At 49.9% G+C, this 21,211-nt stretch overlaps 2 protein-coding genes across 2 annotated transcripts; both read left to right on the top strand.

Moving 5' to 3' along the window:
• Nucleotides 1-9,201: 9,201 nt before the first annotated feature.
• Nucleotides 9,202-9,849, top strand: LOC141026196 (uncharacterized). Its single transcript, XM_073502187.1, has 2 exons — nucleotides 9,202-9,495; nucleotides 9,610-9,849. Exons 1-2 carry the CDS (start codon nucleotides 9,202-9,204, stop codon nucleotides 9,847-9,849), a joined length of 534 nt encoding a protein of 177 aa, XP_073358288.1.
• An 8,045-nt stretch (nucleotides 9,850-17,894) lies between these two features.
• LOC109731638 (F-box/FBD/LRR-repeat protein At5g56420) lies at nucleotides 17,895-20,703 on the top strand. Its single transcript, XM_020290807.4, has 4 exons — nucleotides 17,895-18,619; nucleotides 18,722-18,781; nucleotides 18,862-19,770; nucleotides 19,932-20,703. The coding sequence occupies exons 1-4, from the start codon at nucleotides 18,593-18,595 to the stop codon at nucleotides 20,436-20,438; spliced, it is 1,503 nt and encodes a 500-aa protein (XP_020146396.1). The 5' UTR covers nucleotides 17,895-18,592; the 3' UTR covers nucleotides 20,439-20,703.
• Nucleotides 20,704-21,211: the final 508 nt, after the last annotated feature.

Raw genomic sequence — 21,211 nt, 5'->3', positions numbered from 1 at the left:
TATTTTGCGACTGCCATGAGAAAATAATGCTATTTTTTACTAGTACACTTGTACTCCCTCACTGACAAAACCAATTCTGAAATACAAGGCCAATCATGTACTTGGTTTCACCAACTAGTGAGGAGAATGAGAAACAGAGCATGAAGAGGAAGAAGAAGAAGAAGAATAAACAGTGCCAAGGCGATCTTGCTGAAGCCAGAGGCCTCAGTTGAGGCCATTCAAGGGCTCCGGCAACAACTACCTTACATGTGAGACGATCCTCCCGGGAGCCCTTCCACTTCTGCCGTCTCACTTAATTAATTAGGAGTACTTAAGTACCACTAATTTGTTGCTGCCTAATTTTCCTGTCGGAGTTAAACAAATCGTTAGTAGCACCCTATGCTGAATCATGTACGTGTGTATGTTTGTCTATGGAGGTGAATCATGTGGTGGAGCAGGGAGGGAATATTATTAGTGTCATGACATAATAGTGCTATTGTTTTGCATGTCAATTTATTGCCATTGGTTCAATGAGGCAATGTTTTGCGTATTGTCCATCATGAATTTGATGCTACTGTTAGAGTAATATGCTAATGTCTTTCTATCCTTTCTCACTAAGCTAATGAAGGTTTCACCTTGTTCCTACTTGTGCAAACAGGGATCATGTTGTGCCAATCATACATTTTAGTGGAACTACACAAGACAATACAATGAACTGTGTCCCAGCCAGTGCTTTAACTCTACTGGAAGTTCTTGATAATCTTTCGATATAATCTCAGCACTGGTAAACAAGAGTGATTTCAACCATACATTTGAAGTGCACAAAAATATATACTATCGAGTGATTCCAGTGAGTGCTTTATTATCTCTTATGGGACTACATGAATAAGCTTTTTTCCTCAGGTTGGTACGGGCCTAAGGCCTTCATCCATATTAGTTTGCTGTCATCTCTATTTGTATCGTGCTACTATCATGAGAAACTCCTTTATCTTTGCACGTTAAAGTTTTGCAACCTATGATACATGGCAATGCTTTGAGTGTTGAGCTAATTGGCACTGATTAAATAAACTAATACCTCTCTTTAAGCAAGACTACTTTGTTGCTAACTTTACCCATTAAGATAATGAGGGTGCTTCTATTTGTTAGTGTATGTTTCATCAACTAGTCCCATTATTAAAGTAATCTCACTCTCTCAATATATGTGCCAACAGGGATGCTCGATTTTGGTGGAACTGCACAAAAACTTTGGGTGCTTCATGGCCTCAACAGCTTCCTTCCTTTCCTGTTAGTCGCTAATCTCGGCTTGCATTCTTCCTTTGCTGTCAGTCGCTTGGCTTATCTCGGCTTCCAGTTAAAGGAAATAGTAATTGATATGCTACCTCACACAGGTTGGTACTGGTCTTTATCCTGATTATTGTGCTTGTCATATGTATTGGTAATTTGGTATTGTGCTACTGTTTGCCGATTTCATAAAGGAGTAACTTGGAGCCTGAACTCGCAGGCAAATCATTACATCGGGTGATTTCAGTAGAACTGCACAAAAAGATCAGATGGACAGGTACTTATGCTGATGCTATGTACTCCAAAGTTCACTCAGACAAGCATCGATGTTGACAAGAAGAAGTGCCTATATTCATTCGAGTATCAATCGGCGTCAACCAATTGTCAAACTCCAAGTATTAGGAGAGTGAACGCCAAAAATATTGCTTGGCGCATAGCCCAGAAAAACGCAGTGCGGTCTTTGGTCCCAACTTGTGCCTTTTGGTTATCGACACATATGGTAGCGAACTGTATGGCATGGAGTCTAAAGATTTCAGACAAGTTGGTTGACGCGTATATTCATCTGGCACTTAATCAGTCTGCACGCCAGGGATGCTCCATTTCAGTTGAACTGCACAAAAAATTTGGGTGGTTCATTTTCTCAACCGCCTCCTTTCTCGCATCAAACCTTTCTGTTTCTGTTACAGCTCAAGCGGTTTGTTTTCAAGTAAGGTACTCAAGCAAGCTTTCCTCCTGAAGACAGAGTTTTGGGTGAGGTAGCAAAGAAAGTCAGCAGTTAACCGGAAATTTAGGTCAAATTAGCATTTCATAAGTTTGGGCATGAGTGTCCTGAAGAACAAATTGTATACTCCCTTTGGTCAGAAGGCGGCGGGGGAAGGAAGGAGACACTGGGCGGGATCTTTCAGCAGCGAATTCGCCATACAGCGGCTTTCATTCCCTTCAGGGGGGGTGTTCCTTCAGAGCAATCCATATCAGAAGATTCACTCCCTGATTCATCAGTTTCTCTGCAATGTAGAATTTTGGCGAGCTACAGGACCAAGATGAGCCAGTAAACTAGTTGGATGAAAGTAGTGGCCAAGTTGCTCAAACCTCCCTCGGCACAAGGCCACTATTTGAGGATAAACCTACAAGCAAAGTTCAGATTGTTTGTGTTGCCTCTTATCTACTCAAAGTTTACTCGTTCAAGCATTAATTTTAGCAAGAAGTACCTCTGACTGAACACCATTTACCAGTCTGCAATGTAGAATTTTGGCGAGCTACAGGACCAAGATGAGCCAGTAAACTAGTTGGATGAAAGTAGTGGCCAAGTTGCTCAAACCTCCCGCGGCACGGGGCCACTATTTGAGGATAAACCTACAAGCAAAGTTCATACTGCCTGTGCTGCCTCTTATGTACTCGAAAGTTTACTCGTACAAGCATTAATTTTAGCAAGAAGTACCTCCGACTGAACACCATTTACCAGTCTGTACCCTAGGTAATTAAAGTTCGTCCATGGATGATATTGGCTGTGATCTCAATCATTTGGATGCATAAACATACTGAACATGTGTATATCTGAATCTTTTTGTGAATTATCTATGAATATTGTTGTGTGATCTATCAATCATTTGGATCCATAGACATGCTGAACTTGTGTATATATGAATCTTTTGAGTTGTTGATAGTGAATGTTGGCTATGAATATGAACGTGTCTGTGAACCAGAGTTTGATACGAATGTTTACCTTTTCTGTTGTGCTTGTGTGTGAATTTGTTATTATGCCTACTGTGGGGTATGTGACGTGTGGGTGTCAACGGCACACCTTCTTCCCGAGAAGAATTGCACCTGCTTTGTTAGGGTAGCAACGGCGCATCAACTCTTTTTAATCTTTTTGCTCTGTCTTGCCCCCTCCCCCGCTCAACCCCTGTCGTAATGTTTTCGGCCTCAAAACAAACATAATACTACGTTGTTTTTTGGGCTTGATGAAAAATCGAGTGCTGGTTTCTGTAGGTTGGCCCGCCCAGTAAATGGGCTGCTGGTCCACCACGGACTGGGAGGCTAAAAATACAAGTTATGTGGTGCAGAGGCAAGTAAAAAAACGCCATCGAGAGCCATCCCTGAAGAAAAAAATCGCTCCTGATGTGCTTCTTCAGTCGTGCCGCCGGCCCCCTCTATAATCCAGTTCGCTCGGGGATCTGGTATCATTTTTTTCCAGAGGGCGAACAAGTATCAGCTAGGCCTAGGTTTTGTATTTTAACATGCGTAGCCCACGACATACGGTGACAGTGGTTTCAACTTATTTTTTGAGGTTCATACCGGCCTATGGGATTTTTCTTAAAGATCGGCAGCCCAATGTATTTTTTTAACCACATTATATATATATATATATTATTACTATTATCGTATATTTTATAGAGACTTGTATATACATTATAAAAACATCCCACGTGTTATTAACTTATAAAAGTAAATGTTTAACAGAAGTTGGCAAGGAAAATTCTGATTGTTTTTGACTCACAGGCAAGGAAAATCCTGGTGATTGCGTACAAAAGCTTGCGAAGATTTTAAGGAGCAATGTAATAATAATGCGCGAAATTATTTGTTCACCCAGCCCAGCAAATGGACTGTACATTCTAGAAAACATGGGTTAAATATATGCCACATTTTTGCAGGCTGACATGTGGGCCAATAGTTCGAAGCCTACACAGGGCGTTGTCAACTTGGTCAGCATGCACCTTCAATCTCTCGTCTTCTTCCTCCAGCGTCGCCGGGACCGCCAGGTCCGGCCTCCGGCGGCTAGCGGCTCTGCTTAGCAGGCATCGCTGCGAAGCGCTACCCCACCGCCAGCCAGGCTATCCCTCCACCCCTCCACACCTCCTGTTATTCTCCACCAACTGCAACCCCACGCCGCACCAGAACCAGTTATAACCCTTCTCCTCCACTCAATCTGCGACTCCACTGTCGCGTCTTCCCATCTCCGAGTCGTTCCCGTCCGGGGCCTCGCCGTCGTCCACCGCCTCGCTGCGCTCGGTGCGGCGTGGTCAACAAACGAGAGTCATCGGAAGAGGACTGTACGTGGAGAGCCTGATGGCTGGGACCCACGAGGTCCATGGTCGCACGCAAGGAAAGTTCCTTCTTATTAAGCTGAAAAAAATGTTTCCTCCACCTGACAGCTGAGACTCACTGGTTGTATCTTCGCACGGAAGGAAGTGCCTCCTTGTTATGCGAAAAAAATTATTCCTCCCGTTAATAGCTGGGACCCGTCAGATTTGGTGGCTGACTTGTGGGCCTACTAAGCGAACGTGTACGCAAGGCTTTGTCAACTTAATCAACAAATTATTCTAGCAGCTGGACCGTTGGATGTTAATCCAACAGCCGTGCTCCTTCTTCAACCTTTGTTCTTGCTCCTGTCTCCCGTGGGCGGCACTGCGGCTGTGCTGCCGCGCACCCGAACCAGTCAAGTTTCCCACTCCTCTCCATCTGTGACTCCACTGCCCCGTCTTCCCCATCTCCGGGTCGTTCCAGTCTGGGGCCTCGCCGTCGTCCACCGGCCTTTGGTGCGCTCGGCACGGTGTGGTCAACGTGGTCAACAACCGAGAGTCATCGGAAGATGACTGTACGTGAGAGGCTGACAGTGGGGACGCACCACGCCCATGGACGCATGCATGCAACGGAATGCGGCGTGATCAACGTGGTCAAGGAACAACTTCCATCGGAAGTGTATTGTACGTCGAGAGGCTGACAGCTGGGTCCACAGCCGCAGCAAGGAAGTGCCTCCTTATTACGCGGAAAATAATGATTCCTCCACCTAACAGCAGGGACCCACCGGACGGGCCACCGTATTTTGCGAAAAAACGTTTCCCCCCTGACTTCTGGGACCCACCGGACGGGTCACCGTATTTCGTGAAAAAAACGTTCCCCCCGCTGTCAGCTCGGACCCACCGGAAGTGCCTCCTTATTACGCAGAAAAAAATGAATACTCCCCCTGCTAGCTGGGACCCACCTTGGTGGGAGGCTGACTTGTGGGCCTACTAAGTTGACGGGGACGGAGGGCTTTGTCAACTTAGTCAATATGAACGTTTCTAGCTCCAGTGACCGTACGATGTCCATCCAACGGCCGTAGTGCTTCTTCAACCTCTAGTCTTCTTGCTCCAGCCGCCCAAACCAGCGCCGGTCGTGCCTTGTGCTCCTGCCTCCCGTGGCCGGCTGCGACGCGGCGGAGGCCTCACCGCCCCCTACTACTCCCACCGCTGGCTAGGCCATCCCTCTACTCACCCACACCCCTTGTTATTCTGCGGCGATGGCAGCCTCACACCGCAGCGAACCAGTGAACCCTCATACTCCTCTATGCGTGGGCATCCATTGCCGCGTCTTCCCTGGCTCCGCATCGTCCCCTTCCTAGGCCTCGCCGTCGTCCACCGCCTTGGTGCTCTCGGCGCGGCGTGGTCAATGTGGTCAACGACCGACTTCCATCGGAAGATTACTGTACGTGGAGAGGCTGACAGCTGGGTCCACGGCAGCCGCAAGGAAGTGCCTCCTTATTACGCGCAAAATAATTATTCCTGCACCTGACAGCGGGGACCCACCGGACGGGCCACCATATTTCGCGAAAAAAATATTTCCCCCTGACTGCTGGGACCCACCAGCTACATCTTCGCACGCAAGGAAGTGCGTCTGGACAAAAAACGATTCGCCCCCCGACTGCTGGGACCCACCAGCTATATCTTCGCACGCAAGGAAGTGCCTGACAGTCGGGACCCACCTGGTCGAAGCGTACGTAGCGTTGTCATTCTGGTCGCGAACGTGTACGTACATACTGGTCGATGTAGAGCGCGCACGTGTCGTAGTTGAGGCGCGCATGTAGCATGTACACGTACGTACAGCGGCCAGTGTGCAAGAAAGAAAATACGGCCACGTACGTACATACGGGCGGGGTCTCGAATGCCTACTCGCGCATACGTACGGCCAGGGCTCGTGTACATGGCTGGGTCGGAACGAAGAAACTGCGTCGTCGTCGTGTTCATGGGGAGGCAACGGAATGCGTCGTGTTCATCGGGAGGCAACGGAACGCGTGGGAGCCAACCGGCTTGGACGGAACAGCCGATGGAAACGAGGCCTGGCGTACCGCAGAACGGAGGAAACGGCCTTGTGTTCGACCGGCCACGTTCGAAACAGGATCCTGTTCATCGGGAGGGGTCTGGCGTACCGCAAAACGGAGGAAACGGACCTCCTACGGTCGAACGGGGGTCCTGTTGATCGGGAGGGGTGTGGCTTACCGCAAAACGGAGGAAACGGACTTGTGTTGGAGCGCTACGGTCGAAACGGGGGTCTTGTTCATCGGGAGGGGTGTGGCGTACCGCAAAACGGGACTCCATGGTATACTGTTCATCTCCACCGTCGACCCCCTCCAGCCTCCATGGGCTACTGTCCATCCACCGTCGATCTCCTCCAGCCTCCACCTGCGACTGTTCGTCAATGGGCTCCTGTTCATCCAGCCTCCACTGCGCGGTACTCCACCGGCTACTGTTCAACCAGCCCTCTCCACGGGCTCCTGTTCAATCACCCCTCCACGGGCTATTTTTCATCCAGCTCTCCACCGTCTACTGTTCATCCTGCCCTCCACGGGGTGGTCCTGTTCATCCTGCCCTCCACGGGGTCCTGTTCATCCAGCCCCAACCGGCTCGATCGATCGGGGTCCTGTTCATCCAGAGGCAACACCACGGGGTCCTGATCATCCACCCCCACCGGGAACTGTTCATCCAAACCCCCCCCCCCCCAGCAACGCTCACTGTTCATCCAGAGGCAGCATCGATCGGCTTTTAGCAGCAGTAGCGAAGGAATCGCTCGATCGGGTTCAGTTAACAGCCATCGATCGATCGCTCGGGTCAGTAACGCGTAGCCTGCAGTGTAATCGCTCGGGTTCAGTTAGAGCCCAACGCCTCGCACCCACGCGCGTGCGTGTACGAGAGAAACGTGCATCGCTCGGCCCCGAGCACCCACCGTAACCAGGAACACCCTGATATTTTCCTCGCCCTTGATTTTACCACGGTTTTTTTCCGTCATAGACGGCCCAAAGAATGTCATGCAGCTGCGTCTCCGGCCCGCCCAGGATGAAAAGCCCATTTTCTGTCATGATTTTTTATCATAGAAGTAGGACCCCGTCACATCTATGATGATACTGTGTTTTGTCACAATTATCATCATAGAAGTGTCATAAGTATGACAAAAAATTCGTTCGTTCCAAAATATTACGGATGTGTCTTTTATTTTTGTAGTGAGCAGCATGCCAGCCGCGCAGACACACAAAGCAAAGCAGCACCAGGACGCGTCAGGCCACAAGCCATCTCTGCGCAAGATGGAGAAAGACATAGGTGCAAAGCACGTATTTATAGGGTTCGGAAGGACCAGAAACACGAAGCAAAATTGTACTAATCTACCGAAACCATCAGCAGCCTCCAGAATATACGGCAACAGCGGCACGGCATGGTTGGTCGGTGGTTGCATGCTGCATGCAGGCATGTTTGATTTGCATACTGTTCGGAAACATGTTTTATATGTGTTGGTTCCCATTGATTGGCGTTGCCTGCATGGCTGCATGGGTTTCGTCACGTCACGCCCTTGTGCCACCGCTTGTTTAGCGGCTGCCGCGTCTTTGATTTTCAGGCGGTGCCGACCTTTTGCATGTTATACGTGTAATAGCCCAGGTAAATATACGTGGTGAAATCAACGACATGCATTGCGGGACCAAGCGCATGCAACGTGTCGAGCCTAGCCAAGTCGATCACATGCACAAACCGACACACATCCAGATATCCCGAGGCAAATAGAACCATGCATGCAACCCCATATGCCATGCACTGCCCTGCTCATCCATTAGTACATGCACGCGGTCAACAAATCACGTCCACCGACCGCATGCAGCCAAGAATACATCTCCTGTTCAAAGAAACAGGACGCACGTTTGACCAAGAATTAAATCGCAGAAAAACGCAGCGTGCACCCGAGAAGCTTACCCATCCAGGTCCCAACGAAATAGCACGTGTCATCACCCTATTTACCAGTTCAAACTGCCAAAAAAACTCAAACAAACCAGAAAATTTAAACGGTTCTAGATTTAGTATATGTAGTATTTATTAAGTTTGAAAAGTATATCTGTGCCACCTTTTTGGTTGTTATTAAAACCAAATGCTTAGGCATTGGAATAAGTTGACGTGTTACTTCATCTTGATGGAGTCTGCTGCATTAAAAATGTGATACTATAGATGCCATCTTCTATGAGGAAGAACATGCATGTTTTGTAAGGTGATTACATTGATGTTGAACATGTGTTCATGTACGTAGGTCCGGGTCTTATATGCAGTACCGGTTATGTTTGTCTCCCTCTATATGTACGTGTATCTTAAGAGACACGATACTGGTCGCACCCCTTGTACTTATATATATGTGTGTGTGTGTCTAGTGCACGATCAGTGAGATATCGATGCACCAAATCATTCTCTACATGGTATCTATCGCAAGTCGATCCTCTCCCTCTTCCGCCTAACCCTAGCCGCCGCCGCCTCGGGCCGCCGTCACGATCTGCTGCCCCACACCGCCGCTACCTCCCTGCGCCGCGCTTCCTCCCGCGTCGTGCGCTCCCGCTGCCTCTCTCCCGATCCCGCTAGCTGCCAAGCTGCGCCGCTCGCTGCCAAGTCCCGCGCGACGTCCGCTCGCCCGCGCTACGCACTGCTCCCGCGCTACGCACTGCTTGCTGCCGCCCGCTCGCTACTGCTCGATCCACCGCGCCCCGCTCGCTGCCAATCGCCCAATCCCGCTAGCCGCCAAACGCTGTGCGCCGTGCACCTGCTGCTCGCTCTCTCACGCCTCACCTCGCCTCGCTTTCTACCACGCCGGCACCGTTCACTTTTCTGCCCCGCCCGATCGCATACCTGCATCGTCACGCCGCACCACCGCCGAGCCGCCATGTCACCCTCAGCCTCATCCTACTCCAACCCCTTCGCCGGGCCGGACCCCGCTGACATCCGCGACATCAACATCCACGACCGCGTCCTCGTCATCCTCGATGCCACCGACGCCACGTACTTCGCGTGGAAGACGTACTTCTCGCTGCTCTTCCGCGAGAACAACCTCGTGGATCACGTTGACGGCTCCGTCGACTCCCGGGCCATGGTGGGCGACTCCGAGTGGACCGCGATCGACGCCACGCTCATCCGGTGGTTCTTCACCACCATCTCGAAGGACCTGTTTCACACGGTCGTGAGCGATGGTGATGACGCCCGCGTTGTGTGGGTCAAGCTCAACGGCCTCTTCACCGACAACAAGCTTTAGCGCCGTGTGTTTTTGCAGCAGTAATTTTTTGACTGTCATTAGGATGATCAGTCAATCGATGACTACTGCCGCCGTCTGAAGACGTTGGCGGATGAGCTCCGTGACATTGGCGCCAAGGTTGATGACGACCTCCTCCTCAGCACGCTCACTGCCTGCCTCAACGAGGACTTCGGTAACGCCTCCTCCAACCTCTCCCTCATACCGGAGCCCTCCTTCCCCAAGTTTGTGGCATACTTGCGGTTGGAGGAGCGCCGGATGAAGGGGGTCAAGAAGTGCGTGTAGCACCATGCCCTCGCCGCCGGCACCTCGCGTGGTGCCCCTCCACCGGCCGCCCCGCCCGCGCCTGCGCCCCGTCACCAGCCGGCGCCCCCCGCGCCCCCGGGATTTTACCCCCTCCCGCCCGCGCCCCCCGCCCCACCCGCTGCCCCCCAGCAGCCGCAGCAGGGTGACGGGCGCCATGGCAACCGCCACGGGGGCAGTCGCAAACAGGCGCACGGGGGGGCCCCTCGTCAGCAGTAGCAGTAGGCCACCCCCCCTGGACTTACGACACCAACCCGTGGACGGACGTCGTACACGCGTACTCGATGCCGGTTCCTCGGGATCCCACTCCAGGCATCCTTCGACCTCGGCCGGCGAGCCACCAGGCGCTCTTCACCGCGCAGAACGGCGCCCCCTACAGCGGCTACGGCGCCACGCCCGCACCCGCGCCCGCCTACGACGCCTACGGCGCCGCTCCCGCGCCCGCCTACAGAGGGTTTCTCCCTCCCCAGGTGCCGCCGCCGTGGGACCCGGCCCTTCTCGCTGCTCTGCACTCCGCCCCGTCACCGAGCTCCTACGGTGGCGGCGGTGACTGGTACATGGACTCGGGCGCCACCGCTCACATGACTACTCATCCCGGTAACCTCACATCCGCCACTCCTGCTCATACTCCCACTCGCATCACCCTTGGTAACGGTTCCTCCATTCCCATTACACATGTCGGTCATATGTCTTTTCCTTCTACTTCTACTCCCGTTAACATGTCTAATGTTCTTGTGTCTCCTAACTTAGTTACCAATCTTGTTTCTGTTCGTCACCTTGCTCGTGAGAACCCTATTACTGTTGAATTTGACGATATCGGCTTTTCTGTGAAGGACGCCCGTACACGGATGGTACTCCACCGATGTGATAGCCCGGACGATCTTTACCCGGTGCATCCCTCCGGCGCCGCCACCACCCGTCGTCCCGCCGCCTTCGCTGCTAGTGTCGATCTTTGGCACGCCCGCCTCGGCCATCCCAACTCTACCGTTATGCGTTAGATTCTTCAGAGTTTTTCTTTCTCATGTAATAAGGTTGACGACCACTCTTGTGAGGCTTGCCGTCTTGGCAAGCACGTTCGTCTTCCCTTTAGCGAGTCTACAAACATTTCCACTTTTCCGTTTCAGTTATTGCATAGTGATGTTTGGACGTCCCCGGTTGCGAGCAACACGGGTTACTTATACTATTTGGTGATATTGGATGATTTCTCTCACTATGTGTGGACATTTCCTCTCCGTCGCAAGTCTGACGCTCTTGCCACACTCACCGCGTTTTATTCTTATGTCACCACACAGTTCGGTCGTCCTATTCTTGCCTTGCAAACTAACAACGGAAAGGAGTTTGACAATGTCACCGTCCGCAATCTTCTTGCGTCGCACGACACCATCTTTCGCCTCACTTGCCCCTACACGTCGTCGCGTCGAGCGCGTCATTCGCACTCTTAATGACTGTGTCCGCACGTTGCTCTTCCACTCCTACGTGCCTCCCCGGTTCTGGCCGGACGCGCTCGCGACCGCCAGCCTCCTCGTCAACATTCGCCCGTGTCGTCCACGCTGGAACTACACTCCTCACCAGCTTCTCTTTGGTGCGGTTCCATCTTATGATGGTCTTCGCATTTTCGGGTGTCTCTGTTATCCTAGCACCGCGTCCACTGCACCTCACAAACTCGCTCCCCGGTCGCTTCCTTGCATCTTCCTTGGTTATCCTCCCAACACCAAAGGTTACCGGTGCTATGATCCAGTGTCCCACCGCGTTTTCACCTCGCGGCACGTGTGCTTTGATGAGCTGGTGTTCCCGTTTCAGCAGGTACCGTCACCCTCAGCGTCTCCCGCGGCGCGGTTCGCCCCTGCCTCCACCTCTGGCAAACCTCCCCGCCGTGCACCGGGCTTGGCCCAACCCACGCTCCCGGCGCCGGTGGCCCCCGTCGTCGCGGCCCCCTCGGCGGCCCCCGCCGCCGCGGCTTCTGGCGCCTCCTCGGCCGCCCCCTCGACTGCCCCGGTGCCGCGGCCGCCCCCGACGCCCCGGCCCCTTTGGCTGCTCCGGAGACCGGCTCGATCTCCTCCTCGTCGGTCCCCCTCTCGGCCCCGCCGGCTGCCGCCGCACCTCTCACCGGTGTGGTCACTCGGGCTCGGACTGGGACGTTTCGTCCTAGCACGCGCTACACCTCCGACGAGTACGCGTGTGCCGCGTCCACCTCGGCCCCGTCCCCGCTCCCCACCTCCGTTCGCGCAGCCCTTCGGGATCCGAACTGGCTTGCTGCGATGCTTGAGGAGTTCGACGCCCTGCAGCGCAACTGTACATGGCATCTTTTCCCGCGGCCTCCCCGTGCCAATGTCATCATTGGCAAGTGGGTCTTCCGCCACAAGACTCGCCCCGACGGTTCCCTTGAGCGCTACAAGGCGCGTTGGGTCGTGCGCGGCTTTCGCCAGCGTGTCGGCGTGGACTTCACCGACACCTTCGCCCCGGTTGTCAAACCGGGCACGATTTGCGCTGTTCTCCAGCTTGTTGTCTCTCGCGACTGGCTCGTTCATCAGCTCGACGTGTCCAATGCTTTTCTGCATGGCCACCTCGACGAGCAGGTGTTCTGTCAGCAGCCTACTGGTTTCATCGACACCGACCATCCGGACCACGTGTGCTTGCTCTCCCGTTCTCTCTACGGGTTGAAGCAGGCGCCTCCGGCCTGGTACCAGCGGATCGCGGCATTCCTTCAGCATTAGGGGTTCCGGTCCACACGGTCCGATGCCTCCCTGTTTGTTTATCACCAGGGCACCGCCACCGCGTACCTTCTCCTATACGTCGACGACATCATCCTGACTGCGTCCTCGCCAGCGCTCCTTCAGCAGATCACAGCTCGTCTCGGCACCGAGTTCGCCCTCAAGGACTTGGGGGCTCTCCACTACTTCCTCGTCATCGAGGTTGTTCGCCGGGCCACTGGCTTCTTCCTGCATCAGCAGAAGTATGCCTACGAGCTTCTGGAGCGAGCTGGCATGCTTAACTGCAAGCCTGCTCCTACGCCTGTCGACACGAAGGCTAAGGTGTCCGCCGTCGAGGGCTCTCCGGCGTCTGACGCTCCCTTCTACCGCTCCATCGTCGGTGCTCTTCAGTACCTCACGCTGACGCGTCCGGACATTCAGTACGTTGTCCAGCAGGTGTGCCTTCACATGCATGCTCCTCGTGATACTCATTGGGCTCTGGTGAAACGTATTCTCCGGTACATACGTGGCACCACTGCTATGGGTCTCACCCTGACGGCATCACCTGACACCAGCCTTGTCGCCTACTCCGACGCCGACTGGGCTGGGTGTCCCGACACTCGACGCTCCACTTCCGGCTACTGCGTCTACCTCGGGCCCTCTCTGATTTCGTGGTCGTCTAAACGACAACCCACGGTCTCACGATCGAGCGCTGAGGCTGAGTACAGGGATGTGGCCAACGCCGTCGCGGAGTGCTCTTGGCTACGATAGCTACTTCAGGAGTTGCTATGTGAGGTTACCAAGGCGACGCTTGTCTACTGTGACAACGTCTTCACGATGTACCTGGCTGTCAACCCTGTCCATCACCGCCAGGCGAAGCATATTGAGCTCGACATTCACTTCGTCAGGGAGCACGTCGCACTTGGTCGTGTTCGAGTTCTACATGTGCCCATTGATCAGCAGTTCGCCGATGTTATAACGAAGGGACTACCCACCTCGACATTCGAGGGTTTTCGGTCCAGTCTCTGCGTCACCGGCGACGCTTCGACTGCACGGGGAGGGGGGGTGTTGAACATGTGTACATGTACGTAGGTCCGGGTCTTGTATGCAGTACCGGTTCTGTCTGTCTCCCTCTGTATGTACGTGTATCTTAGAAGACACGATACCGGTCGCACCCCTTCTACCTATATATATGTGCCTAGTGCACGATCAATGAGATATCGATGCACCAAATCATTCTCTACAATTGAGACTCGTTGCTTGACCTTGTGGTACCGCATTTAGTAGAAATCTCTGGCTTAACTTTCTTACATTCAATGCTTTTTGAGCATGTTATTACTTTCAATGCTTTCTGAACGTGCTCCCCAACATAATCTGCGAGGAGCACAAGGTGGTGAGAGAAGACAGTGACACGGCTTTAGTGTCCGGGAGGTTGGGGAGGAGGTGGTGTAGAGGTGCCATCGCATCACTCTAACAAGGTATGTGCTGCACCATCTATTTGTCTTTGCATTTTTTTTATTTCTTATTATCACTGTCAGCACAGGACAGGCATGTGTTTTTAAACGAATCTTGTATGACTACACAGTGATATGGTTATGGTTGATCCAATGCCGTACGACACTGCTTATTTTCTTCTGCAATTATGTCACCCCAACAGTGTAAAATGATTTGCCTCACATTTTTATGCACTGTGCTTATCTGCTGCTATCTGACAAGGGTTGCCTACTTATTCCAGTAGACATTGAACTGCGGATTGCTGTCCCATTATTAATTGTCAACCGTCCTTTATCTCGTATGTTTTCTACTTTCTTTTTGTCATATATGTTTCTATCTACGATGATTACGAATTTAGACGGTCCTCCTAGTTAGTGAAGTACTCCCTCCATTTCACAATGTAGTGCGCCAGCGTTTTTCGAGATCTATGTTTGACCATAAATTTGTGGGATGGAGGGAGTATTGAAAAGAAGCGATTCTAAATAATCGGTGATCTGTTACTTAGTTCTGTTGAGGTGAAAAGTTTCCATCTGTGATGGGAAAAGCAATGAAACATTGAATCTGCATTCAGGGATTGGTTTCTTGACTGGATTGATAACCTTGGTTCTTAACTGAGCGAAATACTTATCTCTACTATACTGCATCATCTTCTCCTCTATCTTCTCCTCTACAGGGAAATCCCAACGCAACTCATAAGTAACAGTTATCGTCGGCCCAATGGAGCAACGACGCAGTCGATGCCGGCGCAGGTCGGCATCCGTGGAGCAACAACGTAGTCGGTCGGGTTTGGCACCGGTGTTATAGTGAAGATCGCCTCGAAAAAGGCTCAAAATTTGTGGACACGTGTTTGAAAACAACACACAATACCCAAGAAAAAATTTCCTTCAAAATGGATGTCCGATATCCCGCTCATAAAAAAGATGAATTCGGGTCGGATTCGTTTTCGTGCAGAAAACCTATCCGAAAATTGATGCATTCATTGGACGTTTCCTGGAGTTTGAACGGTCGGATCGAGCTAAAATTTTGAGGGGTCGTCGATACAGGAATTTCGCAGTCGATCAACGGTTGGATCTTCCAAAGGATATCCGATCTGACTGCTGGACTCCTCGCCCTAGACTCGTCCAGATTCAAAGGGCTCCGGTATATTGGAGATTGCCGGAGATTCCTCCATCGAAATACGACAAAATTTTACAGGTTTGTTGTAGACTCAATTCCGCACAATTCCACTGAAGCAATCGTCAAAGCAACACTTGAGGAGGCAGGGACGGCGAACACGAATCCGCTGTCCAGAAAAACTGCCCCGCTCGCACAAGGGCAATGTTAACGTTGAGCCCCCGAGCTCCATGGACGATTCTTCCATGATCTCGTTTGAGATTTGAGTTGATGATGAAGGCACCCATCCGATCTTGATGATCCGACGCGGTGCGTAGTCCTCGGTCCAGCCAAGGTGACTTGTCGAGCTGGTGACGAAGATGCTGACGTCAATGATAAAGTTCGGTTCCGATGTGTAGATTGCGTCGGAGCTGAAACTGAATTCCCATTGCACCGCCGACTGCCAGCGAGGACCTATATGGTCCACAAAGGTCAGTGCTAAATCCAGCATATCTCAAGGTAGGGGTCCTAAGCTAGGCGTCTTGGAGCGATGGTAACATGGACACATGATTTTACCCAGGTTCGGACTCTCTCGAAGAGATAATACCCTACGCCTTGATTTTGATTGTATTCATATGGGAGATAGTACAGAGTACAGGTATCTACCACGAGATTTTTATGTATGATTCTAAGATCCCCTATTGACAAGCCTGGCCTCGGTTTATATAATATACCGAAGGCCTAGGATTTAGAGGAGACCTCGTCTTGTACGCCAAGTTTTATGGAGCCTTCCTTGTATACGTCATGGGCTGCCAGAAGAAGACCATTAGTGAACCGCCATGGGGGTCCTCGACCCGACCCACCTGGTCGGGAGACGACGTGGTGAGTACCCCTAGTCCAGGACACCGTCAGATGGGTTGTTACGCTCATGAAGCAACTCAACCAGAGTCTTCTCTTGTTCAAATGTCCATGGTGAGTACTAGAATAAGAAAAGAAACAATTTTCCAACACCTAGGACAACAAAGAATAGTGTGCAAGAAACATAACGAAAATAATGAACATGCAACATTTTACAACACTTAGGACAACAAGGAACCATTTTACAACACCTAGGACAGTGAGGTGTAGTAATACCTTTTGGAGATGCCCCTTTCCTTTTTGAGGTACAACCTTTTGGAGATGTCCCTTTCCTTTTTGTACTACAAGCTTTTGGTGACAACTTCTTGGACGGGCCAGAAACTTCGGAGAACCTCTTCCAAACATCATTTGTTGAGCACAATAATTTTAGTAACATTGTTATCTAACCTAGTCATGAAATAAATCATGCACTAACAATTATGAAAAGAAACAAAGAGTTCAGATTACTAACTCTTCCCACATCCTCGCTTCTCCCCTCATCTTATTTACTATGGTTGCCGATAAATGACATAGTCTTCCCACATCTTTGTTGCAATTGTGTTTGTATCCTTATCTCCATCAACCATTTGATTACTCAACGACGCCACATCATTGTGGTATTGATTATCACCTCCCGAAAGATCAACAAAACCAGGTGCCATTTGAGCGAGTTTCTGGTAGGAACTATTCTAGGACTCCATAGGAACTGTTTAATCTCATATACTCCAGCCTTAGAGTTACGGGCTCAGAGGACATTCGGAGCTCTGAAGAATAGATTCAAGATCCTGCATCAGAAGCCATTCCACACTTTCCCCAACGAGGTTAAGCTTGTTCTGGCGATGTTGTTAGCTCCAGCCATGGTGTTGAGGCATTTGACAACGAAGCCTCAAAGAACAAAATGATGGAGTGGGTGCATGCAATGTGGGATAACAGAGGTCGGACAAGGATCTGAAGAAGAAGAAGAAGAAGAGCAATAACATCAGCAGAAGAGAAGAAGCATCAAAAAGAAGAGAAGAAGCATCAGTAGAAGAGAAGAGGATGGACTTCCAAGTAGTTCAACATCAATGAACTTTCCCCAATTGAGCTATTTTGTGTGTTATATTTGTACTGATATTTGTTAGTAGATAGGATGAACTGTGAATTATTGTCTACTTAGGACTAAAACTATGTTCAGATCGTACGTGGTAAGGTCATCACTAGTGAGAAATTATGATAGCACCTTATGCAGCTTGCAACTAAACACCGTGTAGTTTATGTGCTCATTGCAACGCAAGCAACCAAACGGCGGGCCAATATTGGTTCCCTCATGAGCCAACCTAGATACACACAACCTAATTAAGTGTAGATGTTGGTTTTTAGCCTGTTTTATCTCAGTCATGCCCATCTTAGACACACATACAGGAGGAAATAAACTCAACTAAACACATCCTTGGACATTGACCGTGGCAACTCACAACAAAATTCATTTGTTATTATAGGGCACTATTCATACTATTTGGCCGAAAATTTGTTTTTTATGAAAAGACGTCAAAGAGGATTTTTATTTTTATGATTTTATGAAAAGAAGTCAGGACTTGAACCCTGATAGGTCAGAGATAGCACTGTTCACCTAACCAACCAACCACAAGTTGGTTTGCTACTAATTTATTTTCATACAGGGTGTATATACACCCATAGACCAGAAGTCCCCCTCCTATAAAATCATTCGAGCTTTTCTTTTTGAGATAATAAAATCATTGGAGCTATTTTTGTTTTTTCAGATGTTATTTTTCTGTCGGTGGGCCGAAGAAGAATGGCCCTACAGCTTAGGATGTTCAGTCAAGTGGCCCAAACGCTTGGGAAAAAAATCAGAGGAACTTTCTCTCAAAAAACAAAATGGTAGCATAAGAGGAAACCATCCCTAGCCGATCTTGCGGATCCATCCCCTCGGCCGCAGGCGCCGCCGTCCCCTGCGGCAACCCCCTCCCCGCTTCCCCGCCGCCCACCACCATTCTACCCCGTGCCATCCCCTGCGACAGCCTCCCTACCCAACCTGCCGTCCTCCGCTGCCATCCCCTGTGACAACCCCGACCCCCGGCCCTGCCGTCCGCCGCCGGCCACCACCTCTGCTGCCTGGGTAATTATGCCTGGCTGCGTTCCGGGGGAAATAATCTCGGGGCTGACGGAGGCGGGAGAAGATTTGATTTCCTTGTGCAATCGGGGAAGAGAGGAGGCCGATTTCGGATTGTGCGGCGAGGGCAGCCCAAAAGGAGTGATTTTTATTCGGAGTCTGTCTGTTGAGAAGTTGTAATCCGGATCCTCCTCCTTCTCATCTGAATAATCTCCTCCCTTTTGGAGGAGAGCCGGCCGAGTCGGAGGAGGGGCCGCCTATCGATCTAATAAATTGGTGTCCCCGATTTGTTTTTCGCCGGCGATTAGTCTGCTTTGTTGCGGCGGTCTAAATAAACAGAGGAGGAGAAGAGGTGATTCGAATAAGGCCAGCTCAGGCGTCCTCCGTTGTCACAGATCCAATAAGGTAGATATCCTAAGGCCATTTGTTGATCCTATCATCCATGAGGAACAAAAGCGGTCGTCCCAGGGTAAGTGCTGATTCTTTGGTGCCCGATGTTTGTCCTTCCCTTTGATTCCTCCTCATGGCTAGGCTGCTGATTTGTTGTTTTTTCCTGCTAAATGCAATGCAGAAATCAGCTCTCCACGAAGCAGATGCTGGCAACAAGAATGGTGTTTGTACACAACCTAAGGTTCATCCTCAAAAGGCTAAGGCTTTTGTTCCTCATGGCTTAGCAATGCAAAAAGGCTAACCTATTATCTTTTGTTCCAGCTAAATGCAATGCAAAAAGCAACTCGCAACGAAGCCGCTGCTAGCAACGCAAGCGAAGACAGGCTTAGCAAGCTGCCCAATGACCTTCTGCTCAACATTCTGGAGAGGGTGGACACACTCGATGCTATAAGGACCTCTGTCCTCTCGAAGCGAATGCTGAAGCTCCCCACCATGCTCTCACAGTTCTTCCTAAGTATTAGTTCCATCAAATATGACCATGATAAAATGCCCCAAATCAACCGTGCCGTGGCTCATGTAACTGATAGCATCTTGGGCACGAGGAACCCGGAAATCACCATCCGCAATCTCAAAATCAGATTCATTTTGATGGATCGTGACTCTCTCACCATTGGAAGATCTGTCGCCCACGCCATGTCAACCCAGAAGGTTGAAGCAGCTGAGTTTGAGATTATAACGGAGAAGGCTTATAGGAACTGCACTCCTGCCGATCTCCGCCAGAATGCTAAGCTGTTCAATAATTTTGTTGGTGCTTGTCCGGATGCATTTGCTGGCCTCAGGCGCCTGTGGCTGCGTAATATGAGGTTCGGTGAACAGGACATCCCAAACATCCTCAGCACTTGCAAGCTCTTGGAGTCTTTGCGTTTAATCCATTGCGACTCAGGGATCCATTCTGTGCTGCAAGTAGAACATGCTCAACTTATTGAGCTCGAGGTTGACCTTGGGAAATTTGAGAGAGTTGAGTTGATATGTCTACCCAAACTCCAACGGGTGAGCTATAATAATTGGTGCTCTTCTGAACATCCTGTGTATTTTGGTCTTGTACCACAGCTTTCAAGGCTGAGCCTCACTAAAGTTGGCGTCAGTTCTGATAAGATTCTTGAGTTAAGTCAGCTTCTTGCTGATGTTCATTCCATAAGTGATCTGCATATGGATTTTCAAAGTGAAAAGGTACTCATTAATCATTTGAATCATATCTGTCCATTCTCAATCTATGATGGTTATATATATGTAGCAATATTAACTTAAGTGGGTCTTATCTTATCTGCCAGTTTGGGATTTGATTTATATGCAACTTGCCCTAAATTTTTAAATTGTTTTTTCGGTTACAGATTTGGGTTGTACCAGAATGCCCGAAAATGCTCAAGCCTGTGCTCAGCAAACTACAGCATGTGAATCTGGACAACCTTCCTGAAGGATGTGATTTAGCTTGGACAATGTTTATTATTGAAGCTGCACCCTCCCTAAAAGAGCTGTGCATTACAGTATGGGATCATTGGTGCATAATGATGACAAACAAAGAGTTCCGGAAGAAATATGGTTACTGCGAAAAGGCAGACGTGAAGTGGAAGCCATATGCTCCTGATTTCAAGCACAAGAATCTGGCTAAGCTCACCATCTACGGCTTCCAACCCAACGACAATTTTAAGCGATACATCAGGTGTGTTGTGGAACATGCGGTTAATATAACAGAGATATCTCTGTACGACAGGAAGCTGTGTGGGCGCTGTGGTGACAAGGTTTATCAATCAAGATATCCACGGACTGCCGAGGAGAGGAAACGAACGGCTGAAGGGTTGGGTTTGACTTCGCCTGCTGTGATTCACTTCCGGTCCTAACTGAAAAATGATTTGCATGATATTCTTATATGTAGTTTGGAAATCACCTCCTATCATCTTTAGTCGGAAGGAGTTCCTGAACTCCATAATTCTGTAGTTACCAAGTCTGTACTCTTGCTTTCCCTTCAATGAAGTTTGTACTGTTACCTAATTGAGGAAATATGTATTAAGTTTGAAAAGTATATCTGTGTCACCTTTTTGGTTGTTATTAAAACCAAATGCTTAGGCATTGGAATAAGTTGATATGTTACTTCATCTTGATGCAGTCTGCTGCATTAAAAATGTTATACTATAGATGCCATCTTCTATGAGGAAAAACATGCATGTTTTGTGAGGTGATTACATTGAGACTCGTTGCTTGACCTTGTGGTACCGCATTTAGTACTGTACACCTTTAGTAGAAATCTCTGGCTTAACTTTCTGGACATGTTATTACTTTCAACGCTTTCTGAACATGCTCCCCAACATAATCTGCGAGGAGTACAAGGTGGTGAGAGAAGACAGTGACATGGCTTTAGTGTCCGGGAGGTTGGAGAGGAGGTAGTGTAGAGGTGTCATTGCATCACCCTAACAAGGTATGTGCTGCACCATCTATTTGTCTTTGCATTTTTTTTGTTTCTTATTATCACTGTCGACACATGACAGGCATGTGTTTTTAAATGAATCTTGTATGACTACACAATGATATTGTTATGGTTGATCCAATGCTGTACGACACTGCTTATTTTCTTCTGCAATTATGTCTCCCCAACAGTGTAAAATGATTTGCCTCA

The sequence above is a fragment of the Aegilops tauschii genome, chromosome 6 (assembly GCF_002575655.3).
Source record: "Aegilops tauschii subsp. strangulata cultivar AL8/78 chromosome 6, Aet v6.0, whole genome shotgun sequence".
NCBI classification, from domain to species: domain Eukaryota; kingdom Viridiplantae; phylum Streptophyta; class Magnoliopsida; order Poales; family Poaceae; genus Aegilops; species Aegilops tauschii.
This window is presented reverse-complemented; position numbering and strand designations above follow the sequence as displayed.

Bases quoted from the DNA above. Each gene is read 5' to 3' on its own strand.
- LOC141026196 (XM_073502187.1), top strand. From the start codon at position 9,202: ATGTCACCCTCAGCCTCATCCTACTCCAACCCCTTCGCCGGGCCGGAC. The intron at 9,496-9,609 runs GTGAGCGATGGT...GACTGTCATTAG, and splicing joins AGGACCTGTTTCACACGGTC to GATGATCAGTCAATCGATGA.
- LOC109731638 (XM_020290807.4), top strand. From the start codon at position 18,593: ATGAGGAACAAAAGCGGTCGTCCCAGG. The intron at 18,782-18,861 runs GTTCATCCTCAA...CTTTTGTTCCAG, and splicing joins GTGTTTGTACACAACCTAAG to CTAAATGCAATGCAAAAAGC. The intron at 19,771-19,931 runs GTACTCATTAAT...TTTCGGTTACAG, and splicing joins TGGATTTTCAAAGTGAAAAG to ATTTGGGTTGTACCAGAATG.